The sequence below is a fragment of the Trichophyton verrucosum genome, assembly GCF_000151505.1.
Source record: "Trichophyton verrucosum HKI 0517 chromosome Unknown contig00390_1.f1.exp, whole genome shotgun sequence".
NCBI classification, from domain to species: domain Eukaryota; kingdom Fungi; phylum Ascomycota; class Eurotiomycetes; order Onygenales; family Arthrodermataceae; genus Trichophyton; species Trichophyton verrucosum.
This window is the reverse complement of record NW_003315374.1, coordinates 1-14,930: the sequence shown is the minus strand read 5'-3', so window position 1 is coordinate 14,930 and position 14,930 is coordinate 1. Positions and strand designations below refer to the sequence as shown.

General features: G+C 49.1%; 6 protein-coding genes across 6 annotated transcripts; 2 read left to right on the top strand and 4 right to left on the bottom strand.

The window, feature by feature from the left end:
* Window positions 1-231: 231 nt before the first annotated feature.
* TRV_05157 (uncharacterized protein) lies at window positions 232-2,771 on the bottom strand (the record flags this gene model as incomplete). Its single annotated transcript, XM_003020703.1, has 3 exons — window positions 232-2,364; window positions 2,421-2,648; window positions 2,727-2,771. The coding sequence occupies 3 exons, from the start codon at window positions 2,769-2,771 to the stop codon at window positions 232-234; spliced, it is 2,406 nt and encodes an 801-aa protein (XP_003020749.1).
* Window positions 2,772-4,658: 1,887 nt separating this feature from the next.
* On the top strand, window positions 4,659-6,058 carry TRV_05156 (uncharacterized protein; the record flags this gene model as incomplete). The annotated part of the gene is made up of 2 exons (XM_003020702.1): window positions 4,659-5,824; window positions 5,899-6,058. The coding sequence occupies 2 exons, from the start codon at window positions 4,659-4,661 to the stop codon at window positions 6,056-6,058; spliced, it is 1,326 nt and encodes a 441-aa protein (XP_003020748.1).
* A 494-nt stretch (window positions 6,059-6,552) lies between these two features.
* Window positions 6,553-7,929, bottom strand: TRV_05155 (FAD dependent oxidoreductase, putative; the record flags this gene model as incomplete). The annotated part of the gene is made up of 3 exons (XM_003020701.1): window positions 6,553-6,561; window positions 6,687-7,618; window positions 7,677-7,929. 3 exons carry the CDS (start codon window positions 7,927-7,929, stop codon window positions 6,553-6,555), a joined length of 1,194 nt encoding a protein of 397 aa, XP_003020747.1.
* Window positions 7,930-8,539: 610 nt separating this feature from the next.
* On the top strand, window positions 8,540-10,167 carry TRV_05154 (MFS transporter, putative; the record flags this gene model as incomplete). Its single annotated transcript, XM_003020700.1, has 3 exons — window positions 8,540-8,600; window positions 8,693-8,865; window positions 8,947-10,167. The coding sequence occupies 3 exons, from the start codon at window positions 8,540-8,542 to the stop codon at window positions 10,165-10,167; spliced, it is 1,455 nt and encodes a 484-aa protein (XP_003020746.1).
* Window positions 10,168-10,476: 309 nt separating this feature from the next.
* On the bottom strand, window positions 10,477-12,372 carry TRV_05153 (DNA repair protein (Rad57), putative; the record flags this gene model as incomplete). Its single annotated transcript, XM_003020699.1, has 2 exons — window positions 10,477-11,839; window positions 11,933-12,372. 2 exons carry the CDS (start codon window positions 12,370-12,372, stop codon window positions 10,477-10,479), a joined length of 1,803 nt encoding a protein of 600 aa, XP_003020745.1.
* Window positions 12,373-13,094: 722 nt separating this feature from the next.
* TRV_05152 (oleate delta-12 desaturase) lies at window positions 13,095-14,669 on the bottom strand (the record flags this gene model as incomplete). The annotated part of the gene is made up of 2 exons (XM_003020698.1): window positions 13,095-13,510; window positions 13,583-14,669. 2 exons carry the CDS (start codon window positions 14,667-14,669, stop codon window positions 13,095-13,097), a joined length of 1,503 nt encoding a protein of 500 aa, XP_003020744.1.
* Window positions 14,670-14,930: the final 261 nt, after the last annotated feature.

Here is a 14,930-nt window from a genome sequence, read left to right as displayed (position 1 = left end):
GAGAGAGAGAGAGGATCTAGTAGTAGTTGTTGTTGTTGACGGAGACAGCCAGAGCAGTCAGACAGAGCTGGTTCTATAGCGGACAAGGGACAGGCATATATTTGTAAGTCTACTTTTATCCAAAAAACTAGCGGCAGAGGGAGAAAGAGAAGAAGAAAGCAAAGAAGGTAAACAAGCATTAGAAAGAAGTAACTAAACATCCCGTTTGCTGCCATATTTAATCTGGTTCTGTCATTTTTTCGTGGTGTCGACTGGCGGGGGCTTGATTAGACGCCTTCGGTCCCGGCCCCTTTTCTCCTCTGACGTCCCTTCTTCATCAGTCTCCAGTGCCAGGCTCTCACAGAGAAGGCTGGACGAGTCACGGCCACGCCCGTCAACGAAGCCGTCTGAGTACCGCCTGGTGAGTGGACTTCTTGCTGTACGGGCTCGGCAAGGCCGCTCGAGGCCAGCGAAGGGTGCTTTCCTTTGTGCACCATCGGTGGCAGGAAACTCGTAGGACACGCTCCTTACACTCGATGGGGAGCTCCGGACAGGTGAAGCCGGCTGGCTTGGGAAATGTCCCATCTCGAACTCGCCCGTGAAAACCTCACCGACGCCCAGAGCTGCGCTTCTCCGGGCTATCTCTATCTTCTTGTGGTCCTCTAGCCCCAAAAAGACGCTTCTCCGGTCCTGGGCAATGAGATACTCTACGCCACATGGCCAGCCTATAGACGTTGCCCTTGAGGCTGAAGTAAAGGCAGAGTCCAACGAAAGCCGGGACTCTAATCCCGCACCGTTGGTGAAGTGTGTAGGGAGAGTAAGGCCTGACGCGTTGGTATTCTGATAACATCCATTCGGGCCCAGGGTAGGGGCGGCAAACCGACCCTCGGCACCCTCGGGGGGCTGCACTGGAACTGGGTCTTTGCCTTCAGCTGCTGGGGGAAACGTGTTCAGGTCTACATTAAGCTCATCGCCAGCAGCCTCAGCCATGTCGGCTGCCTGGGTCGGCGATGTGTTGTCGTCAGCGGCCGCTGCATCTGCTCGTGGACCACCCCATGTTCGCTGACCGGCTGTGAATATACCGTTAACCATGTAGAGCCAGTTGAAAAATGGGTTTAAAAGGAACATTATCGGGTATAACCAAGCCTTGAAACGACGAAGCTTCAATCCAAAATAAAGCATAAGCAAATAATTCAATCCAAGAGACACTGCAATGAACCCAACAGGGAGATTTTGAATCTTGTTAGATGTGGTAATTACCGAGATCACCATTATAAAGAACAGCAAAGCCGTGGTTCTGATCGTGTTCTGCATGAACCGCACAACGCATAGCAGCGGATATCGATACCATAGCCTTGCATCGGTAAGCATACAAACTTCGTTGGTAATAAAGCCCAAGAACCAACGTCTTCGCTGTTTCAACAAACTTCTGAAAGTTTGAACTGCTTCCGTTTTGCAAAATGCGCTGGTACACATCTGGATCTGGTACCTGTTCCTAGCTCCAATCATGAACAGATGCGTGAGCCAGCGGTCCTCTCCCAAATGGCACTTGCCAAAGTCGAATAGATCGGCACATTGCTCGGCTTTGTCTGCAAAGTAGTACTTTGCCATCTTCCGGAAGGCAGAGAAACGAAGGATGGTGAGAGCTCCGGGGAGGCAGGTAACGGCACCGCAGCCAGACTCTACAGATCGCTCGAATAGTTGTCCATGTATATATTCCATGTCCTGCAACAGTGTGATCAGTGTGGTCTTTTTGGTTGTTGATGTGATCACACCCGTCATCGCCAGCATGTTGCGTTTGCTTCCGGGTTTGAGTTCCATGTCATACATAAAATTCTGGAGGCACACGCGGTCGAGGATACAATCCGAGTCAATAAATAGGACGAATAGATTGTCGTTTTGCAGCAGGTATTTGGCGTAGACCTTGTCAATTAGTCTAAAGGTTTGTTTCTGGCAGTGACGCTTCCCTCCATGCTTGAATCGAGAGAGCGTGACTCTGGCACCCTTATACGAGACATCTATGCTGGTTGGGTATTTCTTTAGTCCAACTGGAATACCAAGAAATCCCGCAACAGCGAGGTACGATTCATCCACCTCATCGCCGTCGTATGAGAGAAACACATGTATGCATTGAGGGGGATAGTCACAGTCAACGACGGAATTCACAGCTTTGAGTAGAACCTCGGGCTCCTCTTTGTACACCGGCATGACAACAACGGTTTTGGGAGCAGTCTTATCGTCGAGAACTTCTTTGATGCGTTTGGTCCTGCCCAGCGAATTCGTAACCAGCCTGTAGACACAGAACAGCCACGGCACAATGAGCAGGACAGCGAAAGTCCAAAAGGCAAACCATTGTAGAAACGACACCAGCTCATGCGGAAAGTACTGTGTTATAGTCGGTGGCAACGGAAGTGTGACGACCATGACCGGAAGGAAAATACCTCTAATTCACCATTATTAGATCTGACAGCTTGTGAAGTCCACCAAGGTGAAATAACCAACCTGAGCGCAGTGAATGCTATCATCATAACGATGGCGAGAATTTTCACACTGAAATGTTCTGCCTTCACGAAGACTTTGTACAGGCAGTATAGGAAAGCCGCAAGCCATAGAAACCATTCCAGGAAGGCCGCAAGCATGACAGGCCCGATGATGGCCACGTAGATAATCTAGATAATGGGCGAACTGTGTTAGTCTCTACAACCAACCCTCTCTCCCTGAAATCATGAGTAAAAAGGGTGACATACATCCTGGACAGGCCATTCTGTCAACAGCTCCTCTGAAGATACCATCGTCGCGCCGATGGAACTGCTATCCTCCTGCTGTTACTTCTAACAAGCCCTGTGGATGGGCTTGCCAGGCGGGTATTATAACCTCGTTGTCTCGCTTTCGAGACCCAAGAGATGGTTAGTTAACTCCCACGGGTGGTTGCAACAGCCCTGTCCTCCCAGACTATACAATCCCACCTGCAAGATGCAGGAAGACTTGGTGAAGGGTTTCACCCTATGGCCAGTAGCTAAGCTGCAGGGAAGGGCGTGCCTTGGTACCCCTTGTCACTTTGTACGGTTCGTGAAAGAGAGAGAGAGAGAGAGCGTGTGTGCGTGTGTGTGTGCGTATGATGGTGTGGTTCTTCTGGTGAAGTTGCGAAATCTTGGGTGAAAGAAGTTGTTCAGCGGGTGATGTCCCCTTTTGGTATCAACAACGACAGCCCTCAAGAAATGGCCGCTGTAACCATCGCGGTCAGTTCCCTGAGCAAGAAGAACAGAAACGAAAATTTTAAAATAAAAGAGGACTGCTGAGAGCTGATTAACTAGAAATACTAGTCACCCTTTGCGTCTCGACCCCGGCGCCCAGCGTGGTAGATTACTAGTTATTCCAACTACCAGCACAAAGAACACAGCCAGCTCGAGGAATATCCACAGCTCCGGACCAGCAGTCCGAGTTAAATAACTGATATCAAACGGGAGAAAGCGCGGGTCTCGCTGCTAGGGTTGCAACCTTTTGAAAAAGAAAAAGACGCCCAGAGGCAAAGGACATGATAAGTGCGGTCCTTGGGCAATCGCTATGGAGCCTTTTCCACTTTCCGCTGGCCAGCGCGACGTTCCGAAGCTGCAAAGAGGGAAAAATGCAGTGGAATTCTAGCCAGGGCTTTTTCTCTTCTTCCAGTTGGACAAGACAGGCCTCGCTGTCGATTGCATTGCAGCCATACCCAGGCGTTTGCACAGCCAGGGGCGTCCCCGTGAGCCTTGACCAGCCTACACACAGTGCCAGCAAATCAAGGATAAAGAGGGAAAAGACTGAGGATATTTTCCCCTGCAATTGGATTGGGGAGGGGAAATCAAGGACGGCTTGCAAGTTGCCACTACAATCCGGTAACGCAGAGTCGCAGGACATGTCTCAGATCGAGCGTTCAGACAAGCGGCGTTGGCGAGCATTCCACGTTGTGCTTTGCTGTCTGTCAGATCCGCTCCGGCCAGCCGGCCACAAAGCCCAATCAACAGCTATGGCCATGTTGCAGTGCATCGCGGACGATCGATGCATGATTCCAGAGGCTTGACTCCGGTCGAACGGTTTCATCGCCAATAAAACATAGTAATAACCTATGTCAGCCCAGCCCAATCATCGTCGCCATCTCGACATTTGCGCCTCAGGAAAATAGATGACTTTCTTTTCACATCTCCGGCTCCTTTTTTTTTTTTTTACATAACTAACTAGCTAGCTCGCTTTCCAAGCAAGTAGAATAATCTTTATCGATAGTGGGAGTGGAGGGAAAAATACATGTCTGTCATGTATTGTAATATCTGGCAACATCATGGGTTCCTCGCGGTGAAATGTTCGTATTGATATTACATCACCAAGGGGAAAAAACATGTGTGCCTTTTTTTTTTTTTTTTTTACGCAGCTTCAAGCGCGAAGCTTTTGCTCTCTATCGGACAAGGCAACTAACTGCTGGGAGGAGGCACTGAGCGTTCACCTCGACTAGAAGAGAGAAGCATCTCGCCTAAGGTATTTATCCTTATCCTGACTTACTCCTGCATCCTTGTGAGTATCAAGAGCCCCCGCATGGATGGTGGTAGAGACCTGATATCGGGTTTCTTCGTCATTTGAGGCTCAAAGAGCTAACTGTCTAGCCATTTCTCCTAGACCAGTACCAGGCCGATTTCCAGGGAACAGTTAGAATGGCGGAAGAGCAGAAAGTAGCTGCGGCCGTGGATGCTACCGCCGACAATGCCGCCGCCGAGCAGGATGTGAAGGAAGTCCTGGCTGAGCTCAAATCAGACGAAGCCAGCAAGCAGGACAGCGCAGATGCTGAAAAGGCCGAAGAAGAAAAGATCGTTGCGGCTGCTAAGAAGCTAGGCGAAGAAGCTCTGTCAAATGAGACTGCAAAAGAAGCGTCAGAGACACAAAAGGGACGTGGCGGCAGCCGTGGCCGTGGTCGTGGAGGAGTGCGCATCAACTACCGCGACAATATCAAATCGGATGCATCCTCCCTGGAGGAGACAGATGATCCTGTTGAGATTAGAAAGCAAGTGAGTGTGGTCGCCTCTGCCCTTGTCATATCGCATGCAAGTTTGGATTTACTCACCCTTGGACAGGTTGAATTCTACTTCTCTGACTCCAACCTACCAATGGACAAGTTCCTCCTCTCAAAGGTTGGCGGTAGCGAGAACAGGCCAGTTGAGCTCTCTCTTCTTCATTCATTCAAGCGAATGCGCCGTTTCCAGCCTTTCAGCGCTATTGTTGAAGCCCTCAAGGGCTCGGAGCTCGTCGAACTGGTAGATGACGACAAAGCTGTGCGTCGCAAGGTCCCTCTTCCAGACACCATCAAGGAGACAGCCGATGCATCAGCCGTCAAAATATTCGAGGATAAAGCCATGCATCGCAGCATATACGCCAAGGGATTCGGTCCAGAGGAACCCAGTACCCAGTTTGACATTGAAGCCTTCTTCACTCCCTACGGCCCCACCAACGCTGTTCGTCTTAGACGTGCCATGGATAAGACATTCAAGGGTAGCGTCTTTGTCGAGTTTGAGACCGAAGACCTGCAAAAGGCATTTTTGGCAATTGAACCAAAGCCGAAGTGGAAGGGCACCACAGAATTACTTATCAAGAGCAAGAAGCAGTACTGTGACGAGAAGATCAAGGAGATAGAAGCTGGTCGTCTGAAGCCCAGTGACCGGTCTAGTGGACGAGGCGGTCGAGGAGGCCGTGGAGGTCGCGGAGGTCGTGGGGGACGGGGCGGTCGAGGCGGCCGTGGTAATGGTCGGGATCGTAGTGATCGAAATGGTGACCAAGTAAAAGAAGAAGCCCAGGCAAAACGCCATGAACCAGAGAAAGATAGCCGGTATGTTCTTGCACGTTCGCAATTAGTGGGTTACAGCCCGCATAGGCACAATTCTGACTTGGCTTTTGATATAGCGGTGTCCCTGTCATCCAGGTCTCCAGCAACAAGGCTGAATCCCAACAAAATGGAGGTGCCAATGGCCAAAAGCGCAGTCGTGAAGAAGACTCTGGGCCAAAGGCCGATGGCAATACCGAGGAGAGACCAGCTAAGAAGGTTGATGCTAAAGACAGTTAAGCGCTGTCTCTCCTCTCTTGCCATTCTCTTCACACCAAGCCTCGATCATGCAATATTGAAGATATCAGTATATCTGAGAATAATCTTCAAAGTCTATTTTTCTGCACCTTGTTGCCATGACCTTATTCCCTCCATACTGGCAGGTCTGATCTATTCACATTTTACCTCAATTTCATTACACCGGCGTGATGGGGTTAACCTGATATTCGAGATGAAAAATGATAAAAAAAAAAAGCATACAAAAGAATTATCCGGGTTGGATTTGGCATTTCGCTTTCCTACAACGATGTATTTGTTTGTCCTCTTATCATGTATCTATATGACTAGGCCTAGTGGCATACAAGTGGTACGTATGTTTATCGATTACTTGATTCTTACTTGCTGATTTAGACGAGCAGTTGTGACTTCGAATACTCTCGGGAACCAGGTAGACAATGGCGATCTATCGTCGTTAAACAGTATGCTGGTGAGTGCTTTTGCACATAAGAAGCACATTACCATGCCTGTAGAGTACGTTAGAGAGGGATCGATAACAAATAGTAGCGGGGACAGAAGGATAGAACATATTACCATGCCCCTGAAATGAAGCTGAGATATACAGTCCGGGCTCTCCCGGGATGTCTCCTACCCAGGGGAACCCATCGGTGCTATATCCCATGATGCCAGCCCACTCCTGCCGTACTCTGCCTTCGGGGCTGTCTTGGCCCCAATTGTCGCCAAAAAACATCTCCGTGCAACTAGTCAAATATCCACTGATCTCCGGTGCAAGAGTGGCATCATCCGTTGTCCCGTACTCATACAGACCTCGGCCCCTACCTTTGGTAAAACCTCCCCCTATCACGATATCGCCTGGAGACCTGGGCTCTTGGGAACAAGGAATCATATAGTCAAATCCACCAGCATATACAAAGGAATATGTATGTGCAAGCCCGTCCTTGGGCATGCTCACTCCGGGTCGTTGTGCAGTGACCTGTCCTTTCAATGGTACGATTCTTCCTTGTAGCGGAGGGTATAAGGCAGCAGCGTATCCGTTGGTCGCCATAACAACCTTAGAAGCCAGTATTTGACCTCGAGGGGTCAAGACGCTCCAGTTTGGTTTATTACTTCCGCCTGGGCTTGAAGTGATTCTGGTAACAGGAGTCCCGGTCTGCAGATTTGCACCTTTTGCCAGCGACAGCTTCAGCACTCCAATAACAAATTTGTATGCATTGATACTTCCAGCTTCATACGTAATAGCACCGACGGCCCCTTTGCACAGGAACTTCTTCTCTGCATCTTTGCTGTTCCATAGGGTATATTTGCTGGCTGGGTCGTCTTCTCCCATGGCTTTTCGCATCGCATCGATGGCCTGCACCGACTCATCCCAGGCCTTTTGATCATAAATGATATCCACCGTCTCGAGTTCACAACTGTTGCAAGGAATGCTGTGTTCCCTGGCAAACGCGTGAACTTGCTTGATGGTATCATACTCAAGTCTCGCGATCTTGACTGCTTCATCTATTCCAACAGCAGCCGCGTGCGTAGCAAATGAGGTATATGAAGCTGCCTTTGTATGGCCGCCTAAGGATTCTCAGGGGTTAGCAGGGCTTTATCAGATAGTTATACCGGCGTTATGTACCATTCCGCCCACTTGCTCCGCTGCATGCTTGCCTGGCTTCGAGAATGACCACTTTTGTGTGTGGTGACCGCGTGAGAATGTTGTATGCAATACATGCACCGCTAATACCAGAGCCGATGATAGCAATATCTGTATCCGGGGGCAGTTCGGCTGTTGAACGGAGGTCAGCAATCCCATCGGGCGGATCTTGCCAGTACGATGTAGTTGGCTTCTCCCATGGGAGCGTCACCGGTATCAAGGCCCTCTCTTCCATGGCTACTCGAATATTATGGGTATAGACTCTGGAAGTACACCCGCTGATAACTGCGATGAGAATTTGGTAGATATATATCTACGAAGTTCACTTGGTTAACTAGACAGAGTTACCCCAGATCCCATCCTTCGATACGAGGTGACCAAATCAACCCATCAGATACAACCACAAGCCTCTCCACTAAATGGCTGGATCAATAACTACCGAGTTACCTTTAACTACTGATTCTCGTATCGACTAACTAGTTAAACGATCGAACGGGTTCACCATGGCTCGAGAACAGTCACTTGAAGCCTTTCGGCCAAAGCAACCAACTTCTGTCTCTCCAATGCCTATCCTCCCGGTCTATCCGCATGGACTTCCCGAGTCAAGGCTAGCATGATGGAGCATGGCAAAGCCGAGGGTGTGAAATATCCGTTGTCCCCGCAAGGGAGCTTCCCTGACGATGGCAGGGGGAATCATTTCAACCATGAAGATCAGCAACCCTGGCTGTCATACAGGGCGATTTTACATGCCCTAGCCCTCGATCACTGTGCATAAACATGGGGTCACTGTGACCTCTGTGCCGTGGACGAAGAATCTATAACCTCCAAAGCCATATTCGCGCAGAATGGAGTTTCGAACAGTTGAAGGGACCAATATGGTTCCTGGAACTGTCCAGATAGTTGACCGTATGTGCAACTATCAGCCCCCTCTATAGCTACGTCTTTTATTGCCATATATCAGGAGTGTTTGAAGCTAACCAAATAACGTGGGGGAACAGTGAAGGGGTCATTGAATGTGAAGCACCAGGAAGGGGGAAAGAATGATATTATTCTTGTACCCCAGCCAACAAATGACCCAAACGATCCTTTAAACTGGAGCAAACTGCGCAAAGAATACCATTTCTGGTTGCTCTGGATATGGGGATTCATTGCAGCAGTCTCTGTTAACTGGGTAGGCCCAGTTTGGGTGAGACTATTGCTTCGAGGTTCAACAAAAGGCTGCAGAACGGTTCATGCTAACGGCAGTATATAGACACAACTTACAATCGATTTGAACACCACATTCAGCCTTCTGAATGTTTCATCGGCCCTCGGGTATTTATTTCTCGGCATAGGCTGCGTTTTGCTTCAACCGATTGCTATGAAGATCGGCCGACGTCCAGTATATATTTTTGGTACCCTCCTTAATATCATTGGCTGTATTATGGGGGGTGTTCAGGACACGGTCGAGCAATTTTTTGGAGTTAATGTTTTGACAGGTTTAGGGGCAGCTCCAGTCGATTCTCTTGTGCAAATTTCTACTACAGATATCTTTTTCGCACACCAGAAGGGAACTAGGCTGAGCTTACTTGTCTTCACTCTGTATGCAGGATCATACCTGGGACCAGCTGCAGCAGGTTACATTGCCGAATCACAGGGATGGCGTTGGTGTTTTTGGTATCTTACCATCTTCTTTGGTTCTCTCATGGTCATCCAACTATTCACCATGGAAGAGTCGAGCTTTCGACGGCCACTGTCAAGAAACGAGCTCCCAGGTTCGCAGGACACAGACCAAAATACACTGGAAGAGATGTCCACAACCCTCGAATCAAAGAGGAAAGAAGCAACGGAGAATGTTGAACCAGCACCAGATCCCGTTCCGCCTGGACCCAATCCCTATTGGAAACGTATGGGTCTATTTAATACTGCTCATGCTGACTCTAGGCCATTATGGTTGGTAACTTTGAGCCCCTTTACCCTAATCACATACCCTGCCGTACTATGGGGAGGGCTTGTGTACGGAGTCCAGATAATGTGGCTCTCCTTGATAACCGTCACCCAGTCGAATTTGTTTGGTGCACCGCCCTACAACTTTAGTATATCCAACGTCGGGAATATCAACTTTGCAGCCTTCATCGGTGGCATTCTCGGTATGATGTGGGGTGGCTTTGTCTCCGACTGGTGTATTCTATACTTCTCCCGTCGAAACAAAGGCATACTTGAACCAGAGTTTCGTCTATGGACTATGATCATACCCGCTATTGTTAACACAGCTGGACTTTTGATGTACGGGCTTGGAGCTCTTAATGGCGTCATGTGGATTATGCCAGCTGGCTTTGGAATGGTATTCATTGCATTTGGTATTGGAAGTGGTGCTGCTATTGCTATTACCTACGCGGTTGACTGCTATCCTAAGATGGCTTCGGAAGCATTAGTATTCATGCTCTTCCTAGGGAATTTGATTGGAACTGGCTTTACATTTGCTATCCAGTGAGTTGTCTTCTGATTTGATTCGTATTAACAATGGTACTAACTTCGCTTTTCTGACTAGACCGTGGTTGCAGCACAATGGTCTTCAGAATACAACCATAATAATGTCCCTTATATGCTTTGTTTCGAACATGTCATTTCTACTGTTTATATGGAAGGGAAAAGCCTTTCGCGAGTGGACTGCCGTAAGATATCTCAGGGCCCAAGAGAAACAATTGCGAGTGTAATGAATTAGCTCCCTGAATGCTACAATATCAATGTTGAGCTAATTCTCTTATTATTATTATTTTCATTAAACTGCATTATCCATCGGCTATATATGAGTGGCTGACCTGGTTAGGCCTCTCAGTCCCTGGGGTAGGATTTCAAACTCCGCTGAATTGTACATTGGGTCAAATATTGTCTTGATAGACAATTGATCCTCCTCGTGAGTATCCCTATTCCTAGAACCATGGCTACTATTCTGTTCCGGATTTCCTGAAGTCCATGGTGAAAATACAACCACCATCTGCCGCAGTCGTCCTCGATACTGCGAAGCAGGTACAGACATATAGTCACTCCAAGACTCATCTTCCAAAATAGCAAAGCTTTCCTGAGATGATTGTAAGGGTTGTGTAGAGTCATGTTTTGCAGCCTTCTGAACCTCATTTTCTTGGCCCTTACCAGAAGGATCAGGATCGTTGTACTTGACTACACTCTTTTCACCCGGGTCTGTAACAGGTTCAGTTGAATCATCTTGATTCGTACTGTGCATGTCGACGTTTGAATTTTGGACCGCCAGCATCGGTGGATAACTACTCGTCGGTTGAAACGAGCTTTTTGATTTCAGAACAATTCGACACCCGATTTGATTTGTCCATATGAGCCCTAATGCAGGAACTTTAAACCCTTTAGAAATTCCAAGCGGTCCACCACTTGAGTATGAGTGAGGGGTCTGCGCCCAGCCGGTAAAAAATTGCTGTTGATAATCGAGGCTGAGAAGCAAATTAAACCCCGGGATACTGCACCTATCCTCTTCTTGCCCGCAAGTGCCTAAATTTACTTGAGGTAAATTGACCGAAGGACCTCGAGGTAAATGGTTCTCGGCTGATTTTGGTTGCTGGTAGGGTTGAGATGCTGGGACGAAAGATGGAACGGCACTGGGAGAAGATGCCTCTAGAGGACTCCCCGAATAGTCACGGGATTCTTCTGGAAAGGGGTCGTGGAGTGAACTTTCAAAACCATCTGATATCTGATTAGCCACTACTACCGCAATATTGTGCGTCACGGCCAAGGTGCGGAGAAAGTGACCCAGTTTCTTCAGTTGACCGGATCGCTCAAGGAGCCCGGATACACTCTCTGTAGAGCTTTCAGCACGGTAATTCGCCGTTATAGAATCGATTATGATAATTCCTATGTTATAGCGTGAAATCGCTACTGGTACCTGGTAGTTGATAATGTGCTCTTGGCTCTCAAGGTCGACGGTAGTAACCGAGTAAATATTATCCAAGGATGGGCGAGGGGTCTCCGGATGCAGGGCCTGGAGAGTCTGGTGCTCATTTATGAGTTGGCTCAGCCTATTAGTAGCGAGGTCCGACTCTGTTGATATATACAACGCATTTTTGGACAGGCCGTGGGGTGCTGGCAGCTGGACTGAGAGAAGTAGGTGGAGCAGAAACTGAGTCTTCCCAGCACCACTGTGGATGTATACAAGTTAGTTTCATAGCCATGACGAGTCATAATAAAACAGGTTCCTTCGGATTAAGGACCGTCGTATGGGTTCAATTCACCTTTCTCCAGTCACTTCAGTCAGATATCCAGTTGATATGCCTCCAGACAATGCAGAATCCAGTATTGGATCGAGAGTACTGATTTGTCCTGTCACGGGTGGATGAAGCACTTTGGACGCGCCATTCCCAACCACTGAGCTGCAGTCCGTCTCATTCCTAGCACTGCGGTCGCCATTGCCTCCCGGTTTCAGCAGGTATGTCTTGTTGTTATCTCCATTATTTCGTGGCTCATTTCCCAGCCCAAGATCCTGGTGGAGAGCATCAAGAACATGTGCGGTAAACTTTCGAATATCCGTGACCGGTGCGCGAGAAGCCTTCGCAATCTCGAGAGCATCAAGAACTAGCAGTTCCTTGAGCGTAATGCCAGCCCTTTCTAGTAGCGGCAGTAAGTGTGTATATGCCTTGGTTGAGAGGTCAGGCAGTGTTAGAGATAGGTCCATTAGCGGGTTCGAGGGGTGTGCGGAGGGCAATGAGGGCAAGCAGCTATCCGCCGGAGGCTTGCATCATTCACGTACACGTCGTCTTCACGGCGGTATAAAGTACTATTGTCATCTGAATGTGAAGCTATGGCTGGTTAGACAATTTAGACAATTGGTCAATGATGCAGCAGTCATTTGTAATCTTTTGAGGTTCAAATTTAAACTCTTTTATACCCGGCTTGGCGGCCATCTTGGTCTTATTATATATCATTGCTGATGCCTAGATGCCGGATAAACCGGAGGTTTTTCATCAACTAATCTAGATTCAAGAGCACGGTACGAGACACATCGAATCAACATTATTTGTGCGATCTGAGGAGCGCTGAAAGGGCTTTGCATCACTCTATCGCTAGCTGGATTAAGATGGCTAACATTGGCATATCAACTCCCCAACGCCTGACTTGATTCCACACAATGAAAAGAGTCCTGAAACATAGAAGTCATGATAAGAGACAAAGAGAAAGGAGAAGACCACATGCGGTGACTTTCTTTTCAGACAGCAAGCATTTGCAATGACAGAATGTATGTCTTATTAGGTAAGTAAGCCTCCTTCATGCACTGTGAGATGGCCTTTTTTTCGCCTGTTATATTCTCACTTTGCCATCCGGTTTTATTTTTTTTTACTTCGGTTCATATGTTGATTATGGAGTTTCGGCCGTTGAAGTTTTGCAGGCTGGTATCATTCAGTTGCTGACTGGCTTGAGAGAAGCAGGCTTGAGGCCAATGTTGTTACGGTTTCTGAAGAAGAGGACACCTTTTCCTTCACCCTTGGCTGTCTCGCATGGCTCAACCCACTGGCAGGTTCGGAAAGAAGTCCACATGGCTCGGAGGAATCCAAGACTGCCGTCCTTGGTGTCTGCGCGGTAGTGACGGCCCATAACCTTCTTGATGGCTTCGGTGGCCTCATCGGCGTTGTAGAAGGGGATGGTACTGACATAGTGGTGAAGAACGTGGGTTTCGATGATGCCGTGGAGAAGTTGACGGCCGATAAAGCCAAATTCACGGTCGATGGTTGCGGCGGCTCCACGGGTGAAGTTCCACGACTCTGGCTGGTAGTGAGGAAGAGTTGGGTCGGTGTGCTGCAGGAAAGTGATGGCAACTGGTGAACGGGTAAGTTAGCAAATTGACGAAGCCAGAGAGGGGTATAGAGAGCAGGGTTATCTGAACATACCAAGCCAGTGGTTAACCCAGAGGTATGGGACGAAGTACCAGACGAACATGTTGAACCATCCAAACTTGCTTCCAAGAGTGTACAGGATGGATCCGACGATCAACAAGCCGAGATCGCTGAGCAAGATCAGCTTGGCGTCCTTGGACTCGTACAATGGGCTGTTGGGGTTGAAATGATTGACGCCGCCGAAGAAACCGTTACTCTTGCCCTTTCCGCGCCCCTCGCTCTGGCGTTCATGGAAGTTATGGCCGGTAACATTGGTGAAAAGGTACATGGGCCATCCAAAGAGCTGCTGGAGTACCATGTCGATGATGGAATGGATGGGAGTCTCCTCGGTGAGTTCATCGAGCTCGTGGACCAAGCGGCCAATGCGGGAAGCATATGCCTCTCTGGTCTTGGGGACAAAGACCATGTCACGCTGCATGTTTCCGGTAGCCTTGTGGTGCTTTCCGTGGGAGATCTTCCAGGAGAAGTATGGCACGAGCAGAGAGGAGTGCAAGACCCAGCCAACGGTGTCATTGAAGACCTTGGAGGTCGAGAAAGACTGATGGCCGCACTCGTGAGCCAGGACCCAGGTACCGGTTCCGAACAGACCCTGGATGAAAGTGTACAGCCCCCAGAGGACGAAGCGAGCTGGAGTCGAGGGGACAGTCTCGGGAGTGACATAGTTGTGGAAGATGTAGAAGGTGGTAGCAAGACAGGCAATGTCTCTCAGGACATACTGCATGCCGCGGAAGCCATCACGCTTGTAGCAGTGGGCTGGAATGGCCTCGCGGATCTGCTGGATGGTGAAGTCTGGCAGCTGGAACTCGTTGCCATAAGTGTCGACCAACTTGCCGACTCCGGAGTCCTGCTGGTCTTCAGATTCCGAGGAGAGAGACGTATCAGATGCAGACATGTGCTGGGGAGTGTCCAGAGGCGAGGCAGTGGTGGAGCTGGCGGAGGAAGAGGCTGCCATCTGTCTGCGAGTGGCAGCTCCAGCAGGAAGGGCGGTAGAGGCCATCTTATCAGCGAAACGAGGGGGTTTCAGCTCGCGGTCAAGAGCTGAGAGAAAGGAAGCGAGTCTTCGCGTTCCGGAACAAGACAGCTAAATCAGCTACTCCTTTGAGGGAGCACTCTGTCTTCTCACTATAGACTGGTTGGTTAGCATCTGCTACTATCTCCTCCGCTTCCATGTCTTCCAGCCCCCTTTCTGACCACCCGCAAAGGAGCAGCGCGTGAAAGAGAGAACGATGACAAGGGGTCTCCTGCTGAATTATTGATTGCACTTACAAGGAGACAGGCCGTTACTGTGAGCGATAACGGTGAAGTTGCGGGTAAGGAAGCCACTCAATGTGTGGGAAGTGAA